Source organism: Cherax quadricarinatus, chromosome 51 (genome assembly GCF_038502225.1).
Source record: "Cherax quadricarinatus isolate ZL_2023a chromosome 51, ASM3850222v1, whole genome shotgun sequence".
Lineage (NCBI taxonomy): Eukaryota > Metazoa > Arthropoda > Malacostraca > Decapoda > Parastacidae > Cherax > Cherax quadricarinatus.
In genome coordinates, this window is record NC_091342.1 from 15,194,109 (window position 1) to 15,217,642 (window position 23,534).

General features: G+C 40.8%; 1 protein-coding gene across 8 annotated transcripts in view; it reads right to left on the reverse strand.

Annotated features, from left to right (window-relative positions):
• The window catches only part of LOC128694545 (MAM and LDL-receptor class A domain-containing protein 1), a 235,534-nt gene that overhangs the window by 83,815 nt on the left and 128,185 nt on the right, over positions 1–23,534 (reverse strand). For 3 of the 8 annotated variants that reach the window (XM_070095885.1, XM_070095886.1, XM_070095887.1), the window contains 10 exons: positions 12,885–13,047; positions 12,268–12,389; positions 11,559–11,850; positions 9,804–9,953; positions 7,757–7,870; positions 7,361–7,505; positions 6,505–6,588; positions 5,971–6,101; positions 4,444–4,594; positions 2,765–2,945 (listed from right to left, as the gene is read on the reverse strand). In XM_070095885.1, coding sequence (XP_069951986.1) covers positions 2,765–2,945; positions 4,444–4,594; positions 5,971–6,101; positions 6,505–6,588; positions 7,361–7,505; positions 7,757–7,870; positions 9,804–9,953; positions 11,559–11,850; positions 12,268–12,389; positions 12,885–13,044 — 1,530 coding nt within the window. In that variant the 5' untranslated portion in view covers positions 13,045–13,047. Of the gene's footprint in view, positions 1–2,764; positions 2,946–4,443; positions 4,595–5,970; positions 6,102–6,504; positions 6,589–7,360; positions 7,506–7,756; positions 7,871–9,803; positions 9,954–11,558; positions 11,851–12,267; positions 12,390–12,884; positions 13,048–15,276; positions 15,615–23,534 lie in introns of those variants that run through there. The other 5 variants (XR_011393412.1, XR_011393411.1, XM_070095884.1 and 2 more) reach the window with 4 other exon arrangements.

The following is a 23,534-nucleotide window of genomic DNA, read 5'->3' on the forward strand; positions in this document are numbered from 1 at the left end:
CTTTCATTCTACGTAATGCCTCACGTACCTCCCCCACACTTACATTCTGCTCTTCTTCTTCTTCTCCTGTATATATTACTAAATGTAAAAGGAGAAACTTTCGTTTTTTCCTTTTGGGCCACCCCGCTTCGGTGGGACATGGCCGGTGTGTTGAAAGAAAGTATGCTTATGGGACTCGTAGCACAAACATTGTGCATCAAGATGAATATGTACTTTATGGTGAGGAAAGACATCAAACTTATTACTGAAGATGGGAACAGATCCCAAGGACAGTGCCTGGAAATCTGTGATTATGGACATAAAAGACAAAACTGAACAGAACAAGGGTGCCTTCAGACTATCAAAAAACCTTACAACACATTGACAACACACTTGCCTAGCACACTGAGAATCTGTGGTTCAGTCCCCAGCATGGGTGGAAACACTGGGCACATTTCCTTACAACTGCTGTCTTTTATGAACAGGGCCCGGGACCTCCCTGCTATAGTGCTCCTCATAACAAACATACACCAAAAGAACAGGTTCATCTTGTCTAGAGGATATCAATCACTGGGACCACTTATTGAGGCTGGTTTTATTACATTAATAATCACAATGTTTCCATTATTTCTTAAATAAAAAGGAAGACTACTCATACCGTAATAATCATGAGTAGAGATAATTATCTTTTTATATTAAAATGTTATCCAGATAGATAACTTACTAAATACATGTAGTATTCACAAAAGGAAACAGTCATGTAGATTTTCTAGACTCAATCACATTGAGTCAAAAGAGGTATATACACAGGTGTTTATAATATTAATACAAGTAATCGAATTCTTCCTCAGAGGGCTTTTCACAATATATCCCTTCTCACAGAGTTTACAAACACCTTATCACTTAGACCCATTCACTGTTACTCATAACTTCTAGGAGCTTCCCAACCGCCAAGTAATGCCCGACCATAGGGCTTCCAAATTTCCGGGGTACTCTTTGGAATTATAGCGAAGCTTAAAGCCAGGCTCTCCACCAGATCCTTCCTCAACTAGAGGGAGGCGTGAACTGAACAAGGTTAGGCTTTACCACCAGACTTCAACTTGGACTGAGTGGAGGTTGAGTAGCTCAAATTGTCCCCTGGTGCTTAACCTTGCTGCAACAGCAGTTTAGAACAATGAAACAAAGCTAAACAATTTATGGCCAAATAATATTATAAAGCAGAGTACAGTGGACCCCCGGATAACGATCAGCTCCCAACTCGACCAATTATGCAAGTTTATTTTTGTAAGTGCTTTTGTAGGTGTATTTCTAGGGGTCTGAAATGGACTAATCTAATTCACAATATTTCTTATGGGAACAAATTCGGTCTATAACGGCACTCAAACAGACTTCTGGATTGAAATAATATCGTTATGCGGGGGTCCACTGTATATTCATTGTAGCTATTAATGAAGATACTCCTTAATATAATATTAAGTGAAAAAGCCAAATCAACATATGTAAATACATAGTCCCAGTGTGTGGTTATATAAAACAAGACGTGTAACACTGTCTCTGTTCAGTCTAGTTTTGTGGGTTGTATCTTGGGAACAAGATTAAAGAACCTCAATGGAAATAAGACAGTCCCCAATGGCAATGACTTCCTTGGGTTATCCTGGGTGGCTAACTCTCTGGGTTAAAAAACCTAACAACTATCTTACATGGAAAACATCCAGCCCATAATCTAACAAAAATTCAAACCTAAGTAATGGACCAGAAGAACAACTGTATTGCTCTGTTAATGAAAACCGACCTACCAAGAGACCAATGTGTATAGTGGTAATAAGATTAACAAACTGGCTGAATCCCACCGAGGCAGAGTAACCTAAAGAGGAAAACTAAAGTTTTTGTTTTTAAATTTGGTAATTTATACCGAAGAAGGGGCTACTAGCCCCTTACTCCCGGCATTTTAGTTGCCTCTTATGACACGCATGGCTTATGGAGGAAGAATTCTTTTCCACTTCCCCATGGAGATAAGAGGAAATCAAGAAGAACAAGAACTATTAAGAAAATAGAACACCCAGATGGGTGTGTAAACACACATGCAGGTACATGCATGTGTAGTGTGACCTAAGTGTAAGTAGAAGTAGCAAGATATACCTGTTATCCTGTGTGTTTATATAAAAAAAAAAAGGAACACCAGCAATCCTACCATCATGTAAAACAATTACAGGTTTCAGTTTCACATTCACTTGGCAGGACGATTGTACCTCCCTGGGCTGTTGCTGCCTATCAACCCTACTACCTAGGGGTAATAAGACTGTCTCCACATATTGCACTGGGTAGATGATTAGCCAGGTTATTAAAAAATGAAATGACTACTATAACATGCCAAGTTGTGTCTGGCATATCCATTGTGATTTCTGTAATTCATATCTCTTGTCTGCACCACTGCTCACAGGATGAGCATAGGGTGCATAATAAACTAGCCACTCATATGGCACAAAGTATTCAGCACCAGTCACAAATCCGACTGGTGTATTGAGAGGTAAAGTACTGAAGTCATTTTGATTGATTCAGGAGGGACATTCTTAGGCACTGTTGGTTTGCCTTACATCAATTGGCAAACTAACATTTTTATTCAAACTATAATTCCAATGTGTAAGACAACTCCAGACCTGCTGAGGATACTCAAGCGTAGAGATAAAATTTACCCACACAATGAGCTGACCCCCCCTTATGACTTTTTTAAATTCAGTGCACAAGTGAAAGTAAAATAATGTTAAAAAAATTACTTCTTCCTTACTCTGAGTGCCCCAACATGGATCTGAGAGGCGATGTTTGTGTACATGAAGACCCAGAAAGAAAGGCAGAGGTCTGAGCTGGTGGTGATGACAGGGGACACCAGGGCTGCTCTGTCTCGGGCATGGGTTTTATAGCAGTTGAGGTTGAACTTCATATACATGTCTGTGATCTCATACACACTTCTGCAAAACAGTATGACAGAATTACATGAAATGCAGCAACATAAGCACAAATGAAAATGGTTAATAGCCCAGTCATTTTAGTAAGAAAAATGAGTACCTAGAACCAATTGCAGTACAATTTATTTTTGCTGTGTTATATGTACTTATGAATACTTGAGGAGCATTATATACAACATAAGTAAAATGAAATTTAACTATTGGTACACTGCATACATATTTATTCCTTTTGTTTTTCTAAAAACAAAAATAATAATAAAATAAGTTGAAATGAATGTTAGTGTCAATGCACTGGTGCAGTCACAATTTAATTATCTTTCATATTCGATAAAATATTAGCCCAAAAACAAAACCAATATCTGAATAATAATAAGAATAATAATCTTTATTTCTTTAAGTACAGTAGGACCCCCATTTCCGCAGGGTATACATTCCAAGGACCTGCCGTGGATACTGAAATCGCAGATATTAGCAAACAGTATACAGGTTCTATACATACCTATTATAAAGTTTAATTGATAAATTATGCACAAAAAGTAGAGAATTATCACTTTTTCACTTCATGGCTTCTCTTAGGCTTTGAAGAACTGCCAGCTTTCTACTTTTGTGCTTTGGGGCCATTATTATGCAAAATGAAGAGGTATTTTTGAGCCACAGCAAACCGTGGATAATTGAAACTGTGGATACCAAATCAGTGGATACAGGGGTTCTACTGTACATGTACAACATATACAGGCCTAGCTGACATCAATCACTGTATATAGAAAGCCCCTTGTTATGCAGAGCATTTCGGGCAAATTGGGATGCGAACCACACCAGTCAACACCCAGGTACCTATTTTACTGCTAGGTGAAAAGGGACAGCAGGTGGCTTAAGGAAACCTGTCCTAATGTTTCCACCCATACTGTGGATTGAACCACAGACCTCAATGTGCGAGTCGAGTGCACTAGCAATCTAATTACAGGACACAATGTGCTGTGCACCATGCATGGGATGTGCACTAGATAAATTGAATTCCAAGCATAACCAGAATGGTGCCACATATTATGAATATTTGCTAATATGAACAGCATACAACAGCTGACAGTTTGTTATAGAAAACGTTTGAAAAACAAACAATCCTTTTTACTGCACATAAGATATTTAACAGGTCATCCATGTTATCCATTCCAGGTAAGGATAAGTTTGTACAACTAGCTCCCTTGCACTCTGTTCATGCAAGTGAAGATTCCAGACCATGTTTTTTTTCCAGGTATCTTGTTTCATCTTGTAAAAAGTCTTATTAGTGTGTTTGAACACCATCAGTAGACCTGGAGCTGGAGGTAAATCTGTTGTTAGTAGTTCATGGTGACCACACACCAAAATTAATTTAAGAGCATACCCATCCACTGCTGAATTTGGAAATGAGAAAAACACAGTGCATAGGACAGAATTAAGACTACATTCATGTTGACTGAGTAAGACTCCCTGCAAGTGGCTGATATATGCTTGCCTCACTCACTCAGTATGGCCAGGTGGGTTGTATTTGTTGCCAGCTACTCTCGAGAGAAAGTTACAGTCATAGCTGCTGGTGATGCTGGGAACCTGCCAGCTGCATGTATCATCCAGGAAGGTACAGTCGCCCCACCCAGGACTTGAGCTTAGCGGTAAACCTGCCATAAATATGGAAAACTCTTAGTACATCATCTGAACATGCGTTCTCTGGGAATATACACAGCGGGAGGTGTGTTTATTTACCCTGAGAAATACTTTATTACCTAACTTTGTGGCTTTAATATCCCCAATGTATTGACTACTAATTAAGCCTATTACGAAATGCAGGGTATGCATGCGAGATGATGTAACTGCAGTGTAAGTTTACTTATTTTTACATTTTTTAGGGATTAAAATATCCTTGGTGTTAATGATTGGATAGAAAGGATATACCACATTCTTCACAGAGTTGATTATTTTTTTACATTAAACTAGCTACAAATTCTTTGTAATTAAATTAATGATATTTCAACAATTATGTATAGGGGTTTAAATGAAGCCTTATGATAGCCAGGAGGCCCATGAGTTAGTGGAGGGTTAAATGGGAGCAAAGAATGTATAAACATTACCCATTTGTATGTGTCTGCCAGGTCATGTTGCTAATTCCAATAAGCATTTTAGAACATTATAGTGCATGTAAATACAAAATATATTTATTACATAAAAAAATATAAGGTTATTAGCATATCTTACAACACACTTCTGAAATTTAAATTATATGTCCAAATGCAGCGACTGAAAGGAGACAAGGTCATAAAGTACTTTGGTAAAGAAAAGTTAATACAACCATACACACTAACACTTGAAAGCCTAAATTATAATATTAAAACAAAAATCATAAAAACAAGATGATTAAAAATAATAAATAATATCACCAGGTTCAACTAACCTGCAGCAGTTCATTAAAAATTAAACTGTTGTTGCTGTCTAAAGATGACCACTCAAATGTACTCAAGGACCCTAGGTACTCCGGTAATTATAAAATCAATGACTTAGGTGAAAAGGTTGAAGCCAAGCAGTTAAAAACTCATTTCACAATCAGCTGCATGCTATAATTCCCAAAGAGGGGTAGGAGCACCTTACATAATTACAATGCTTGTTGTAAGAGAAAGGTCTAAAGCTCACATTCTGATGGCCCTTGTATAACTATGTTCATCTGTAAGGCCCATTACTTCCCAAGGACACTGTGCATGTGACCTATGAAGACACGGATACAGATGTCCGATACAAAGAAAGATCTCTGTTAGCATTTCCGCCAGACAGCCACCAGATACAAAAAAAAATTAAAGCCCCTATAGGTGTCACAAACTCAGCTTAGCACTGACAATAGTGAGAAAACGAGAAAAATAGAATAATTACCCTTTTCTTAAATCCCAATACAAATAAAATTAAGAATGGGGAAAAAATATCCACCAGGTATGCTAAATAAAAGAAGAGGTTGCTGGGTCAGGCACAGCCACTCAAACCTGGCCACTACAACTCGAAGACACTTTACTTGGACAAGCTCCCCGTGAGAAGGAAATAGTGTCAAGGCCCACATCTCCTGCTCCAGGAACACCCACTGAAGCTTCGAAGATTATCTGAAACTCCTCAGTAGATGCTACAGTTTGCTGGCAGGGGTACCATCTGTGAAATATAGGGTACATATTACAGTCATCTTCATATGCATACATAAACATTTGATATATGTATTTTGAGCCAGCAAAATTAATGATCGTATATACTGGCCTTGATCCAAACTTTTTTCTGAATAAGAAATTGAATACTGCCATCTAGGAAGAATCAACCTTGTGATGCTTCAATACATCAGTGAATAAAATATAGCATGTTACTAAACAGTAAACAGATTCAGATTATAAAATTTTAAGGTAGATGACAATAATACTAATAGCCAACTAATTAAGACTATGCTATTCTTTGTTAAAAATACATTTTGCATGTTCAAAAAATTCTAAGCTATGTGGAAGCATGACATAGGCTTCATTCAGTGTGAATTAAGGATGATTGTTCTAGAGTTCTCTTAACTTACGTGTCAGTACCCCAACTGGCTCCCTTCCAAAGTCTCCATAATTCTTTGCTCTCCACTGGACTGTTGAGGGGCATTTGCAGGACTCTAGCAAACAATAAAGAAAGGTTACAGGATGATGAACTGTGCAAGAAATACTATCATAGCCCATCACTGCATTGTTTCACCACCATTATGGATGCCAGTCTATTAGGATGAATCTACAAGTCATATACAAGTCTGAAAATGGCCTATTTTTACCAAGGGAAAGAAGAAAATTCAACTTTTGTGACTTGAGACTGTATGTACAATGCTGTTATGTACATATTCACTCGAACACTTCTACCTATTTGGAAATTACCAATATAAAATAATAAGTAGATAAAGTAAAGCTTATGAGAAGTGATTCAGAAGTTACTTATTTGTTTACAAGAATGGTGTAGACTACATCCAGCACTAAACTCTTTGGGAGACAATTTTTTTATTCTAATGATGAAAATAAAGATGTGGTAGCATCTTGTTAGTCAGGAGAGATTGGACAATTTCTACTGCAGTGGGTTTTAGGTATTGCAGTGGAGTTTCTTGGTAATATGATCGAGAGATGCCGCTAGCTTACTATCTCACCCTGTTAAAAACCAAATGTATTTTGGTTGCTGCACGATCCGAGAAAGATATTTCCCCATATCTCATAAGTCCAGCCCCGTCCACCTCAATACGTACAAAAGGAATCACATAGCCAGTCAAAGTTTACATGCAGCAAAGTATAAAAATACATATACTGCGTGTATGTTTGTACATATATACTCCTGTGCATATGCACCAGAATCTCAAACTTTAATACCTTAGTATCAATTCAATATGCAGAATATCAAGATAATACCTGACACTGCCCATGCCACCACCATGCATGTTGATCCAGAAGTGAAGACACAGAGGCTCCGTGGTGGGCTCCAAGGTTGCAGACACCAGCCACGCCACATCCCCAGGCTGCCGTGGGTAACTGCTGTCCACGTATGCATACCCACCTGCAAGATGCAAGTAATGTTCTTATATAATACAGTCATATAGACTGAAGGCTACCTGTAGGAGAGAGGGAAGCAGAAGCATTGTGATACAGAAAGAAAAAAGTCACACTGGGAAGCCGCTTCCTGGTGTGACTTGCATTCGCACATGCAATGGGGCGACTTTGTGCAAGAAATTCAAATCTAACTGAATCTTTTCTAATTCTTGTTGAAAAAGTCAAGCACTCATGTCCTGTCAATCCCTGAATACTGACCGTCCTTAATTGATGATGCTGCTCCCATGTTGATATTAGCTAGGGAAAGTTCTCTCCGACCCTTGGGGTTAATGCAGAATGAAGCTCTCAGAATTATTCTTGGGTGTCCCAGATCTACAAAGGTTCTTAATATGAGGAAGGAGCTCGGTATTTCTAGTATCAGTGATAGGATTGTTGAGATTAACACTGTACTAGGTATTAGAATGTTGAGAAATGAACCAGACTGTCACAATGAATCTTACCAAGTGTCTAGAGGTAAATACACATAGATCTAAATGGATTGTGAAAACGTGCAATTGCATTAAGTTTTATAACCTGCATGAACTGTATCACTGTAGGCAACAAGAACATTTCACCCCTCCATGGAAGATGTGCTCATTTAATATCACAGACCTGCAAGTCCCTCGCAAGAAGCTCATTGCTAGTAATCCCTTCCTTAAATCACTTGTTAAAGCAGCTGCTCAAGAAGAAATTTCTCGCCTAGCTAGTAGTAATAAGTTATCACAAGTTATATACACTGATGGATCTAAACAGGAGTCTTCTGGCAGGGCTGCATCTGCTCTTGTTGCCACCTCCCTAGTTAAGAACCATAATAAATTTGTTGAGTTAGTTAGGCATAAGAATTAACAACTTGGCATCTATACTGCAAACTGAATTGTTTGCAATCCAACGGGCTGTGGCTCGTACGTTGGTTTGCGTGCATTATTATTATTATTATTATAATCAAGGGGGAAGCGCTAAACCCGGAGGATTATACAGCGCCTGGGGGGGGGATGTGGAAGGCATTCAGGCTTAATTCGGGGAACTGGAGCACAGATCCAATTCCCTAAATCAAGAGCCCCTCACCAACATCAAGGAACCTTCCTTGAGGGGGGTTTGCGTGCAGCCAGCAGCAACAGCCTGGTTGATCAGGCTCTGATCCACCAGGAGGCCTGGTCACAGACCGGGCCGCGGGGGCGTTGACCCCAGGAACTCTCTCCAGGTAAACTCCAGGTAAAGCTAACCTATGACACTGAGCTTGACTATCATCATTACTGATTCTATGTCATCACTGAATGCTCTTAACTTGTATAATGACTCCTACATTCTCATTGGAGAAGCCAGGTATAGATAATAAAAAATCAGGGACAAAGGAATTAATGTACAGTTGCTATGGATCCCATCACACATTGGATTACTCCTTCATGATAAAGTTGATATGTTAGCCAAGAAGAGTATCCAGAAGGAGAATGTAGAATATAACTTTGGTATATCTGTCTAGCATTAGGAATAATATTAAGAGAGAAGAAAATAATGAAAATGATTGTTATAGGAATGCAGTTAGAAGCCTGAGCAGATCAATAACCCACTATGATAACATGAACATAGATAAGTATGTTTATGGAGCAACTTGCAGTGTGAACAGACTGACTGATGTTGTAGTGGCCAGGCTTAGGCTTGGTTACAAGTACGTCTGGCAGTTTGGGAGACACACAGATGATGATCAAACTAAATGCAAATTATGTGATCAGGCATATGGTGACTGTCTTGAACACTATGTGCTTAACTGTCCGCTTACTGAGGAATACAGAGATAGACAGTATTATAACCTATGTGACATGTCAAGATATTTTATTAATGAAAATAAGATACCAGATATACTAAGAAAACTTCCTAAATTTGTTTGTAACATATATATTCATGTTAACCCTTTGGGGCCTAGTTCCTGGGCCTTTTGTGTATCCATATGCTCTTGTGCTACCGTCCACAGGATGGATATGGGGGTGCACAATAAACTAGCCACTTCGGTGGCAAAATCTCAATCTCAATCCCTGAATAACTTGTTGCAAGTCTATTGGTCCCACAGGGCCAGGTACTTCCAAATGACATATTATACATGACCAAGTATTTTTTGTTTATAACCACAAATTACATTTCATATTCACAAAATAAGGCTGACAGTTTCCCAATGTTTTATATGCTTGCCTGGCTGAATGTGTACAAATCCCAGAGTTGATGCATGCAAATGTGTTTTCACACAGTTGTGAGGGTAACAATGTTAATGTACCGGTGGTGATGCGTGTGATGAGTGAGGAGGCCTGGTCTCGAGAGGGCCCTGTACCTCTCTTCTCACTGCTCCGCCCGATTTTCCAATCAAAGTCGTCGGTGGTCTCACTGTTGCTCCAAGAACACAAATCCAAGTCAAACATGCAGTCCTCTGAAACACGTAAACACTATACTTTGTCACTACTAGGGTTATGAATGCTATTACTTTTGAATCTAAGAATTTTTCCCCTTCCCCATGATAGTGAAATATAGTTATGAATCTTTTTTATAGAATTTCTTTTATATTAAAACTAACCTAGCAGCCTAACCAAATATTGCTAAAATTTACGTAATATAAAAAAACAATTAAGAATTTGCTAGCTGTACTGAATGGTTTACGAGAGACGGCGGAAGGGGGGTGTGGAATGAAATCTTCACAGACAACCAGAAATTTTAGTTTAATGAGCCTCTGAGCGGCTACATCCCATTAATCCATCACTGTGCAGGCACCATACTTTACACCATCCATTGCTTACACCTCGCACTGGCTGATGGTTATATTTTCATTTGCTGATTGTTGTCCTTCCTGGTGTTTCTATATGGCTTCAGATACATTCCTGAATCTTCCTGCTCCACTATTCCTTCACCATGTTGATGATACAGACAACTACATTATTATTATAATCAAGGGGGAAGCGCTAAACCCAGAGGATTATACAGCGCCTGGGGAGGGGGGGATGTGGAAGGCATTCAGGCTTCATTTGGGAAACTGGAGCACAGATCCAATTCCCTAAATCAAGAGCCCCTCACCAACATCAAGGAACCTTCCTTGAGGGGACAGAAAACTACAGAATTATAATAATAATAACAATAATAATAATAATAATAATAATAATAATAATAATATCTTTGACTACAAGTACATGTACATGATATATAGGCCTAGCTGACATCAATGACATACTCCAGTATAGAAAGCAGCTTGTCATGCTGAGCATTTCGGGCAAATTAGGTCAGTGTCCCAGGATGCGACCCACACCAGTTGACTAACATCCAGGTACCCATTTTACTAATGGGTAAACGTAGACAACCGGTGTAAAGAAACACCCAATGTTTCTATCCTGGCTGGGAATGGAACCCAGACCCTCGCCCTGCGAAGCGAGAGCTTTAGCCACCAGAGCCCCACCAGGAGCATAGACCCGTAATACCCAATGACATAATTTAGACCTGTAGCTCAAACACACGGTTCCATTCTCGGAGCGATTCTCACCTAGTAATAGGTACTTGTGTGTTTGTAGACTGTTGTAGGTGGCATCCTGAGAATGGAGGGTGTCCAGTAGTTCAATCGCTAGCGCACTCAGCTTACAGCCTCACACACTAAGGTCCGGGGTTCAAATCTCCGGTACGGCTGGAAAACATTAGGGACGTGTTTCTATAAGACACCTGTTGTCCCTGTCAATGTTCACCCATCAGTTCAAAATGGGTACCTGAGTGTTAGTCGACTGGTGTGGGTCGCATCCTGGGACAAAACTGACCTAATTTGCCCGAAATGCTCAGCATAAGCGGTTTTCTATACAGTATGTCACTGTCAGCTAGGCCTGTATATCATGTACTTGTAAATATATTATTATTAATTATTATTATTATTATAGAGGGGGCTATGCTTTTAAATAAACTGGGGTAGCATAATTACTGTCAAGCATGTGAAGTGAACCGTGACAAAATTTAAGCTCCTTTAATAACACCTCCGTTTCTCGTGAAAGAACATTAAACTAACGCTGGCAGGGTCCGTCAGTGAAGCTAAGGTCATCCATTGCCACGTAGCCGTGATATTTTGCGTAGTGTGTGTCAGGAAAGGCGGAGAACACCAAACTGTGCTCATGGAGTGTAGAGAAGGTGACTTGTGCTCCTTGCCATTCCCCGTGTGTAGTCTGCTTGGTTCTCCAGAGAGGCATGACCTGGTAGTCTAAGGGAACACTGCTATTCTTGAGAGCTTCATTGATGTTCTCGCTGTGGTAGGTTACCAACAGGACCTCCAGCCACTCTACACCAAGGCCGCCTATAGAATACTTCAGAAAACACTCAGTCTGTCCGTCACATTATATTTAACTGGTGATAAAATAAATTAGACTGTCCTTGATGAATAAGACGTGTAATGCCTGAGTATCTTCAATGAGAAGTTTCGCCTGTACAGCATCCTTTACAATCATCTGTATTGTATTAAACTGATAACGCCTGATGTGAGGGCGAAACGTCTTTCAATAAAGGTACCCAGGTACTGCACAAGCGTCTCATAAATAAACAAGGCGGTATTACACAATTTATCTCATGATAGGCTGCCCATTCCCAGAGGAAAATGTTAAGCTGTCCATTAAGATTTTTAAATCAAGATAACAACAATAAGGTAACTCAATTTACATTATTACATTCACAAAAAAAGCTTGAAACCCCCATGGGTCACCGAGTATTAAGGTGAATATCCTCACATCAAACTGGAGACACCTTCCTGATGGTCCTGTGGTGTTGGTGGGGGCAGTGATGAGCCAAGATCTTCTAGGCTGTTGTAGTGAGCGTAGCATGTCTGTGGTAGTGGTGAACACGTACCCTCCTACATCAACACCATGTAAACAACGTCAAAATTGAAATGTTCAAATCCCATTGTTTAAAATACTCAATTGTACTTCATACTGTAAATTGTTTACTGTAGCTTTTACCACTGAATCTGTTATAGCTTAGTTAATCTTATGTTAATTTTAAGTCTGCCCATAATGCTCTGCATACAAGGGGCTTTTGGCATGTACACCCAACTACTATAATTCCTTGTAGAACTATGTATCATGTCTTAATAAACTATCTATCTGTATTTTTATTTAGGTACAGGTACACATGTACAACTGTCATAATGTAAATTACCTTGGATAACCCCCCCAAAAAATCAGTGACTTCCATCGTCTATAGTATTCTAACTCTTAATTTTTTATATTAAAACTATTATTTTTAATAAATTTTACTTAAATAATTTTCATTATAATTACTTTTATAATAATTATATTCATGAGGAATCTCTAAACCGCCAGAGCTATTACATAATAAGTAATCTTACCTTTGGGGTTGTGCCTGGCATCAACAGGAGGTCCACCTAGCCAGGAGGTAGTGCTTCCAGTGCCAGTCTTCCAGGACTCCACGCAGAACAGGGAGGCATCCAGGAGCAGGTTACAGGTGGATACGCCCACTTCCGTCTCCTCGAAGGAACAGTCATTCATACTCTGCAGTAAAGAACAATCTGTTCGTCTGCCAGACCACCAGTAAAAACATGTTCAAAGAACTTTTAACATTAGATAACGTACCCCCCTCCACACAAAGATAACACTATAAAACAGGTAAATATTCATTTGATAATAGCGCCCAGTTGTTTGAAGGAGTGTAGTGTAAATACTATCTTTCTCCATAGAGCTGAAGAGGTATGAGTTAATAAGAGGCAACACCGAAGTAAATAGCAGAACTCAAAGAATATTGAAACGTGCTGAGGACACCCTGTTAGGGAGGGGGAAATTACCCCTCTCCTTCTTCCCTCTCCCCCTGGACTAGATCAAACACTCGCATAGAATTGGGTAGCAGCACACTGCTGATTTATCCAATTTTGCTAAATAAAAGTTCAGATTCTACTTACCTGTGGCCAGATTTGAGTTTCTTAACTCTCCAAGTCCAGACCGAGGCCATACTGTCTGGTAAACCAGGTTGTTGCTAGCAGCCAGTATATAGAGCTATGACAACTTGCTTATTTTTGCACTTTCTGTTACGATAAGCCTCAGTTCCTTTGGAAAACCTCTACCTTTGTTCTGACAAAATTACTTTTACCGGATGGTACAATGTTACCTGAGCGATGTTTTCAGTGGTCAACGCCAGTGAGGCCCGGTCTCAGGCCATCCCTCCTGGTAGATCCATGCTTGATCAACCAGGCTGTTACTGCTGGTCACACGCAGTCCTACGTGTGAACCATAGCCTGGCTGATCAGGAACCGACTTGAACTAATCAAATTTCCTTTTGAAGACAGCTAGAAGATTGCTAGTATCTTCCTCATGTATCACGGGAGGTTGTTTAATAGTCTTGCGACCCCTTACCCTTAAGTTGTCTCTACGTACTCATGATATCCCTACTTTTCATGGGGAGCACTTTTTGCTTTGGGTCTGACGTCTCTAGGAGTTTCCAGGTGTAAATTATGATGCATTTTTTTTTTTGGTCTACATTTCAAAGGACTTCAAACATTCCTAGTTACTAAGGTGTTTAACTGATGTCATACGTGTACTGAAGGTTCTATACATTCTCTGAATCTGAAAGTTTTGCTGACTTTACAGGGGCTGTGTACAGCAATACTGCAGCCTAGAGAGAACAAGTAACAAAAGGATCATTAGCTGGTATCACTTGTTTGGAGGTTCTAGTTATCCATCAGTTATTTTTCTCGCTGTTATTTTTTCGCTCTACCAAGTGGTTAAAATTAGGTGTACTCCGTTCTAGCTTTTATTTCTCAAAGTTTTTCATAACGGAGTAACTGAAATTTGTCATCATTGAACTTTATATTTGCTTATATTCATTTGGAGATTTGCAGTGTACTCCACGGATGTCAAATGCAAATTCTAGTATCGTCTGCAAAGGATGATGCGGGATGGTGGTATGATTTATATCACTGTCTATGTTGGATATTAAGATAAGAATAAAAATGGGAGGGGAAGTGCTGTGCCTTGGGGAACAGATTTTCACTGACAGCATCTGACTTACAACTATGCTTACTGTTACTCCATGCATTCTGTTTCTAGCTAAAAATTCATCTGCCCACTTTTCTAGTTATACATTTTGCCCGCATTTTGTGCGCTGTTACACAATGGTCGCACTTGTGAAAGACTTTTGCAAAGTCTGTGTATTTTGTTTGACTTCCAGTGCATCCAAAGGTATGCGGGGTGGTTCAGTAATTAAGAGGCACTACCCATGCTGTCTTGGGTTGAGCAATGGTTGTAAATCCATGTAGCAGAAAAGCTATTGCTTTTTCTACCATCTTTGTGGTGCGAGGCTATATCAGTTATTTTTAATGACTGGGATGACCCCCGTGTCTAGACTCCCTCTCCATAGAATATTTAGCTCTTGATTAACATGGAGTTCCAGGAGAATGGGCCTGTGGCAGAGTGCATGGGCGGCATGTTGTCAAGGCTGAAAGTCTTGGAACACTGTTGTCTCCTAGGAGTCAAAGTTTTACACTCACTGTCTTCAATAAGAATTTATTAATTACTGTCATTACCTTCATACTTTTACTCTATCAACTACACAGTAACATACAAACTTCAGCCCCCTACACTACCAACCCAACACCTCTTCTGTTCAATATAAGCCCTATAATCTCACCCCTCAATACCAACCTTAACCCAAAACATATCAACAGCAGCAGTATTTCACCAAAGGCAAGAGATTCCTGTGAATTATATATGTGACTGATTGTGCTTTACCTGCGAGAAGACTGAAGTAGACCATATCATGGTGGTCAGCAAGACCACTAACAGCATCCTGGGTCCAGTCGTCATTCTAGGGTCCATCATTCTAGGGCTTATTATTTTAGAGCTTGTCTCTAGAGCTTGTCATCGGTACCCTGAGGCCACTGGTATTTTGTACACTTGAGAAGAATCTGAGTCACTTAGCCAGAAAAATCACTTTTTTTTTACAATTTTTTTTCCTCTCTCTCTTTGCTTATTAAATGCAATACACCATTTAATTATCACAATCTCTTTCCTCTGCTCACTTTCTATTGGCAGAGTGTGAGACAAGGAACGACTATCGTGAGGTTCCAGACACTTGTGCTGAACAGCTGTTGCTGCTGCTGTTACTGACATGACCTGGTTACTCTGACAAGCGGCCGCCCTTCATACCGGACATACTTCACTTCCGGTCTTTCAATATGATAAAACTGTTTTGTCACATTAATTAGGGTGGTTTTTAAAGCGCTCATTACGACACCGTTGCACGTGCATGACAATGAATCATTTTGTAATGTTATGCGCATATAGTGCATGCGTTCTGCATCACAGTGCCAGTGATCAAGGCAGAGAATGAATATCAATCGTTTTATGTAAAAAAATATTCACAGTCGATCCATACAGATCACTCGACCCTTCAAGGGATGCCAGGGAAGGGTTCATGATCCAGAGGATCAGAGCTGTACTACTCCTTTTCCTTCAATCAAATATGATTGCCTCCCATTCGCCGCATTATCCCTACGGGTTTAGCGCTTCCCCATGACCATAATGGATATCGATCGAATAATTTTGGGGTAAATTATGTACTCGGTTTTTTCTTCGAAGAGGGGGGGGGTGATCTTGAGGCTCGTGAAGGGTTCTTGATCCAATTAATAGGAGATACCCCTCTGATGAGGACACTAGACATCTGTCTACAGGATGACCTGGAGAAGTTGTCACAGAAGTGACAGATGCGTAAAAATATAAGGTTCTAATTCTAGACAAAGAAAATAACTGTTACTTATAAGCTAAATAAGAGAGAGTTCAAAGTAAATGAAGTGTGCAAGTGGAAAACAGGAATAAAGGGGATACAAAGTTATGAAAGTATTTAACCAAGACGAGACTCGTAACAGTGGTTACAAGTTGGACTAATTTAAGTTTGGAAAGGTCTAGAGAAGTGTTGTACTGCATTAGCTATAGTTTTTTCTTTATGAAATTAACCAGCGACCCTGAATGTTTCCCTAGGTACAGTACACCAACGTGACGAACTTGAAGGTCAGCAGATGAGGTTACATTATAACTGAAAATAGACTGAGAAATTATGTGGGTAAATTTTGCAGTCAATGTCCTGAATTAACATTTCACTACCATAATTTTAAAGAAACTTTGGTACATCAAACAGTTTACACTTACTGATGATAATGATGTAGCTCAGAGTCAAGTGGGACTTTAAGGTCACCAGGTCACCTTCGTGCAGAGGCGTCGCTAGAGTTGGTGTCACCCGGTGTGGAATCTCTGGTGTCACCCGGGGCAGCATCTTTGGTGTCACCCCCATGAAATTCAAGGGCGGGGGGATGGGGGAGTAAACTCCAGTTACGTCACTACTGCATGACCAGTGACAAATGTTTATCAATAAGAACGTTTAAGGGCCATAAACTGAACAGGAGAATGCTTCTCAACTTTATTAATGATAAAATAAATAATCGTAGTAATATTGAGGAAACAAACTCAAATACCACTTTGAGTACAGCCAACACATCCTACATTTATTCATCTCCTTTGTATGGACTGATGAAGCCACTGTGTGGCGAAACGTTTCCTCAATAAAGATACCCAAGAGTTGCACATGTGTCTAATTCAACAACATGTCGGTTCTCTGAACCATTCATCTACAGTGTAAAAAAAAACTTGAAAAAAAAAAAGAAAAACATTGCAATATCAGAGAAACACTAGTTCCGATTTGACCTTAAGTACAGGTAACATCTCAGTGAATCTGATCTTACATTTCCTTGCTTTCAATTATGCAAAATCATCTATCACATCAAAATCAATAATTTTCCCTATATAGGCTTATTTGTATTTTGTTAATATATAATAAAGCTATATAGAAACGAAGGATTCTTCTCTTAAGTTGGTGCAGCACTCTTTTGGGCATTAGTGTCACCTTCACAGGCTCTATGGTGTCACCCGGGGCGCCCCTCCCCCGCCACACTCTTACGACGCCTCTGCCTTCGTGCCCACCTTCTCAGGTCATCACATCTCACACGTCTCCACCTTAAATTATTACAACATATAGTTCTTAAAATTATTTGAAAAAATTATGTTGTAACAATGACAAATTATATGTGGACTGTATATATTTCGTAATATCAGTAATATCAGCGGCGTAATTTACTTGGGTAATTTTATATAAATGCAAATAAATTACACGATTAAAAATATAAAGGACATTAAAGATTACTCACCAAATTAATATTTTGGTGTTATATCCTAACGCTTCCCTTTCGGTAGGCAATTCATATTGGCCAATATAAATTAATATACTTGTAGTGAGAATTAATACACTGGGAGGCGGCCATGACATGTGATGTGAACTTCATCAATATCTGACGATACCTCTTCTATTACACCTTAGTTAATTTCATTTGAAGATTAGGCTGAGTTCTAAATTTCTTGAGAGAAGTGAATCCAACAATTGTCCCATAGCTCTATTGCTAGCGCATTCGGCCCATACACACAGAGGTCCAGGGTTCGAATCTCCTCCGGTACGGCTGGAAAACACTAGGGACTTGTTTCCATAAGATACCTGCTGTCCCTGTCCCTGTTCACTCATCAGTTCAAAAAGAGTACCTGGCTGTTAGTCGACTTTTGTGGGTCGCATCCTGGGACAAAACTGACCTAACATGCCCGAAAAAAAACTGGCAGGAAATGGCAGAAATCGTACACCAAATCCAGTCATTCCTGGAGTGGAACCACAGTCGATGGCCTCCACTCCAAACCAACAGATACAGATACTAATGCCGGAAAAAAAATCCCCCCCCCCCAGTACCAACAATACCACCAGTCCGATGACATTCTTCTTTGCAAATATACAGGTTCTAAAGCCAGCAACAAACAACAAAATACCTTTCAACCATGGATTGCTTGCAGAGGCAAAGGCAATGTTCGCGGCTTTCACTGAGACCCACATAAAGGACCACTTGGACAACGAAATATGGATCCCAGGTTACAACCTATACAGATGTGACAGAGTGAACAGGCAAAAGGGGGGGGGTGTTGGCCTGTACATTGCAGAGTCACTTGTTTGCACAGAACTGCTTAATGCCTCAAATGATGTAGTGGAAGTTTTAGCAGTAAAGATCGAGAACCAAAACCTAGTCATTGTGGTAGTCTACAAGCCTCCGGATGCAACATCCCAGCAATTCCAGGAACAGCTGTTAAAAATTGACCATTGTCTGGAAAATCTTCCAGCTCCTGCACCCAACAACCTGGGGGATTTCAACTTAAGGCACCTAAAATGGAGGAATATAGCAAATAATATTGTTGCAGTAATAACACCAGGAGGCAGCTCTGATGAAACTCACACTCACACGAGCTTTTAAATCTCTGCACAAAATTCAATTTAAACCAGCAAATAATAGAGCCTACTAGACTGGAGAATACACTAGACATCATCTTCACTAACAATGATGATCTGATTAGAAATGCCACCATATCAAAAACAATATACTCAGATCACTATATAATTGAGGTTCAGACATGTATGCGCGGAGCCCCAGACCGACATGAGATTAGTCACGAGGGAGCATTCACCAAATTTAACTTCAATAACAAAAACATAAAGTGGGACCAAGTAAACCAAGTCCTAACCGATATAAGCTGGGAAGATATACTAAGCAACACAGACCCCAACTTATGCCTAGAACAGATTAACTTGGTGGCACTCGATGTATGCACAAGGCTTATTCCTCTAAGAAAAAGGAGGAGTAGATGTAAAATAGAAAGAGACAGGGGCTCCCTTTACAGGCGACGGAAAAGAATAACAGAGCGGCTAAAAGAGGTCAATATATCTGAAATGCGTAGGGAGACACTGGTCAGAGAAATAGCAAGCATCGAACTTAAGCTAAAGGAATCTTATAGGAGTCAAGAATCGCGGGAAGAACTAAAAGCCATAAATGAAATCGAAAGAAACCCAAAGTATTTCTTCTCCTATGCCAAATCAAAGTCGAGAACAACGTCCAGTATTGGGCCCCTATTTAAACAAGATGGGTCCTACACAGATGACAGCAAGGAAATGAGCGAGCTACTCAAGTCCCAATATGACTCAGTTTTTAGCAAGCCGCTAACCAGACTGAGAGTCGAATATCAAAATTAATTTTTTATGGGAGAGCCACAGAATTTGGTTAACACAAGAATATCCGATGTTATCCTGACGCCAAATGACTTCGAACAGGCGATAAATGACATGCCCATGCACTCTGCCCCAGGGCCAGACTCATGGAACTCCGTGTTCATCAAGAACTGCAAGAAACCTCTATCACGAGCCTTTACCATCCTATGGAGAGGGAACATGGACACGGGGGTCGTTCCACAGTTACTAAAAACAACAGACATAGCCTCACTCCACAAAGGGGGCAGTAAAGCAACAGCAAAGAACTACAGACCTATAGCACTAACATCCCATATCATAAAAATCTTTGAAAGGGTCCTAAGAAGCAAGATCACCACCCATCTAGAAACCCATCAGTTACACAACCCAGGGCAACATGGGTTTAGAACAGGTCGCTCCTGTCTGTCTCAACTATTGGATCACTACGACAAGGTCCTAGATGCACTAGAAGACAAAAAGAATGCAGATGTAATATATACAGACTTTGCAAAAGCCTTCGACAAGTGTGACCATGGCGTAATAGCGCACAAAATGCGTGCTAAAGGAATAACAGGAAAAGTCGGTCGATGGATCTATAATTTCCTCACTAACAGAACACAGAGAGTAGTAGTCAACAGAGTAAAGTCCGAGGCAGCTACGGTGAAAAGCTCTGTTCCACAAGGCACAGTACTCGCTCCCATCTTGTTCCTCATCCTCATATCTGACATAGACAAGGATGTCAGCCACAGCACCGTGTCTTCCTTTGCAGATGACACCCGAATCTGCATGACAGTGTCTTCCATTGCAGACACTGCAAGGCTCCAGGCGGACATCAACCAAATCTTTCAGTGGGCTGCAGAAAACAATATGAAGTTCAACGATGAGAAATTTCAATTACTCAGATATGGTAAACACGAGGAAATTAAATCTTCATCAGAGTACAAAACAAATTCTGGCCACAAAATAGAGCGAAACACCAACGTCAAAGACCTGGGAGTGATCATGTCGGAGGATCTCACCTTCAAGGACCATAACATTGTATCAATCGCATCTGCTAGAAAAATGACAGGATGGATAATGAGAACCTTCAAAACTAGGGAGGCCAAGCCCATGATGACACTCTTCAGGTCACTTGTTCTATCTAGGCTGGAATATTGCTGCACACTAACAGCACCTTTCAAGGCAGGTGAAATTGCTGACCTAGAAAATGTACAGAAAACCTCCACGGCGCGCATAACGGAGATAAAACACCTCAATTACCGGGAGCGCTTGAGGTTCCTGAACCTGTACTCCCTGGAACGCAGGCGGGAGAGATACATGATTATATACACCTGGAAAATCCTAGAGGGACTAGTACCGAACTTGCACACGAAAATCACTCACTACGAAAGCAAAAGACTTGGCAGACGATGCACTATCCCCCCAATGAAAAGCAGGGGTGTCACTAGCACGTTAAGAGACCATACAATAAGTGTCAGGGGCCCGAGACTGTTCAACTGCCTCCCAGCATACATAAGGGGGATTACCAACAGACCCCTGGCAGTCTTCAAGCTGGCACTGGACAAGCACCTAAAGTCGGTTCCTGACCAGCCGGGCTGTGGCTCGTACGTTGGTTTGCGTGCAGCCAGCAGTAACAGCCTGGTTGATCAGGCTCTGATCCACCAGAAGGCCTGGTCACAGACCGGGCCGCGGGGGCGTTGACCCCCGGAACTCTCTCCAGGTAAACTCCAGGTAATAACAAGCGGTTTTCTATATAGCAATATGTCATTGATGTCAGCTAGGCCTGTATACCTTGTACATGTACTTGTAGTAAACAAAGATATTATTACCTCTCAGGACGGCCACCCGGGCAGTAATCACTCATATTCAGTTTTCTTTTTATGACCTCTTCCCTTGGGTCAAATAAAGAGCCGAGACTACCAGCAGTCAACCTTCCACACCCGTCACCAACACTGCCCTCTGCCATCTACACAACTCCTTCTCCCCACTCATTTGGAAGCACTGATTGATTGATGTTGATTCGCCGGTACTTAAAGCACTCCCTCGCTTCCTCACAAATACTTCATATTTACATTACATTAACACTTCATACACATTACTAATTATAGGAAAATTATAGCAAATTTTCCACACTGAGGGGAAAAAATACCAGGCAGTTCATGTATACCCGTCAGGGATACCTAAAAATACTGCAACAGTTTACAATTAATATACAGCAAATGCTCCCTTGGTACCAGTAGAAAAATAAAACATTGTAGAAATAAGGGTTCAATCTTTAGGCAGACGCCGCCACGAGCCCACACGTAAACGAGCATATATAAAACGAAACAGTAAAAAGATAATAATATTTCGGTAACAAAGTTTCTCTCTAGGCGAGCTTCGTCAAGTTAATATGAAAACACTTATACAACTTCGCGAATGTGTCCTCGCCAGCCTTCAGAAGCAAAATTTTGGCAGCTTCACCTTTTTTTGCAGGTTAATTATTGCGAGTGATTAATTTTTAGCCTGGGCGATGACAGACAACAAAAATACATCCTAAAACTTAGCACAGAACGGCAAGACAGGAGTAAAAAGTAGGAAATAAATGGGTGAGTAGAGAAGAGGAGGAGGAGGAGGAACACGTGTCACTATGATAAACGAGGTGTCAACACAGGAGGAAAGTCACTCTTCAACCCTGTGTCACATCCTTACAGCGGATAGTGAGTACTGCCTACTGATGGTGAGTCTACTGCCTGCTGATGGTGAGTCTACTGCCTGCTGATGGTGAGTCTACTGCCTGCTGATGGTGAGTCTACTGCCTGCTGATGGTGAGTCTACTGCCTGCTGATGGTGCGTCTACTACCTGCTGTAGTTTTTAGTTAATTTTAAGGCTGCCTTAAATGCTCTGCATAACCAGGACCTTCTGTAAAGTATGTCAGTCATGTCAATTAATCTTATATCAATTATATAATGCACTACGTAGAAATAAATATGATTCGAGCTGGAACTTGCTCGCTGGCATGGTTCCCGTTCCGGGTCTTTTCCATGAGGTGATGAGGGAGCTGGAACCAAGAGAAAGGCGAGACTACAGGAGACATTTACAATACTTCAGTGTGAAGCCCAACCTGCAGGTAATGTAGCACACTGCAGCAGTGAAGGTCAGGTGATGAAGTGGCTGCAGCAGTGAAGGTCAGGTGATGAAGTGGCTGCAGCAGTGAAGGTCAGGTGATGAAGTGGCTGCAGCAGTGAAGGTCAGGTGATGAAGTGGATGCAGCAGTGAAGGTCAGGTGATGAAGTGGATGCAACAGTGAAGGTCAGGTGATGAAGTGGATGCAACAGTGAAGGTCAGGTGATGAAGTGGATGCAGCAGTGAAGGTCAGGTGATGAAGTGGCTGCAGCAGTGAAGGTCAGGTGATGAAGTGGCTGAAGCAGTGAAGGTCAGGCGATGAAGTGGCTGCAGCAGTGAAGGTCAGGTGATGAAGTGGATGCAGCAGTGAAGGTCAGGTGAAGTGGATGCAGCAGTGAAGGTCAGGTGATAAAGTGGATGCAGAAGTGGTCAGGTGATGAGGTGGATGCAGCAGTTAAGGTCAGGTGATGAAGTGGATACAGCAGTTAAGGTCAGGTGATGAAGTGGATACAGCAGTTAAGGTCAGGTGATGAAGTGGCTGCAGCAGTTAACGTCAGGTGAAGTGGATGCAACAGTGAAGGTCAGGTGATAAAGTGGATGCAGAAGTGGTCAGGTGATGAGGTGGATGCAGCAATAAAGGTCAGGTGATGAAGTGGATGCAGCAGTTAAGGTCAGGTGAAGTGGATGCAGCAGTTAAGGTCAGGTGAAGTGGATGCAGCAATTAAGGTCAGGTGAAGTGGATGCAGCAATTAAGGTCAGGTCCAAATAGCAGCAACACAA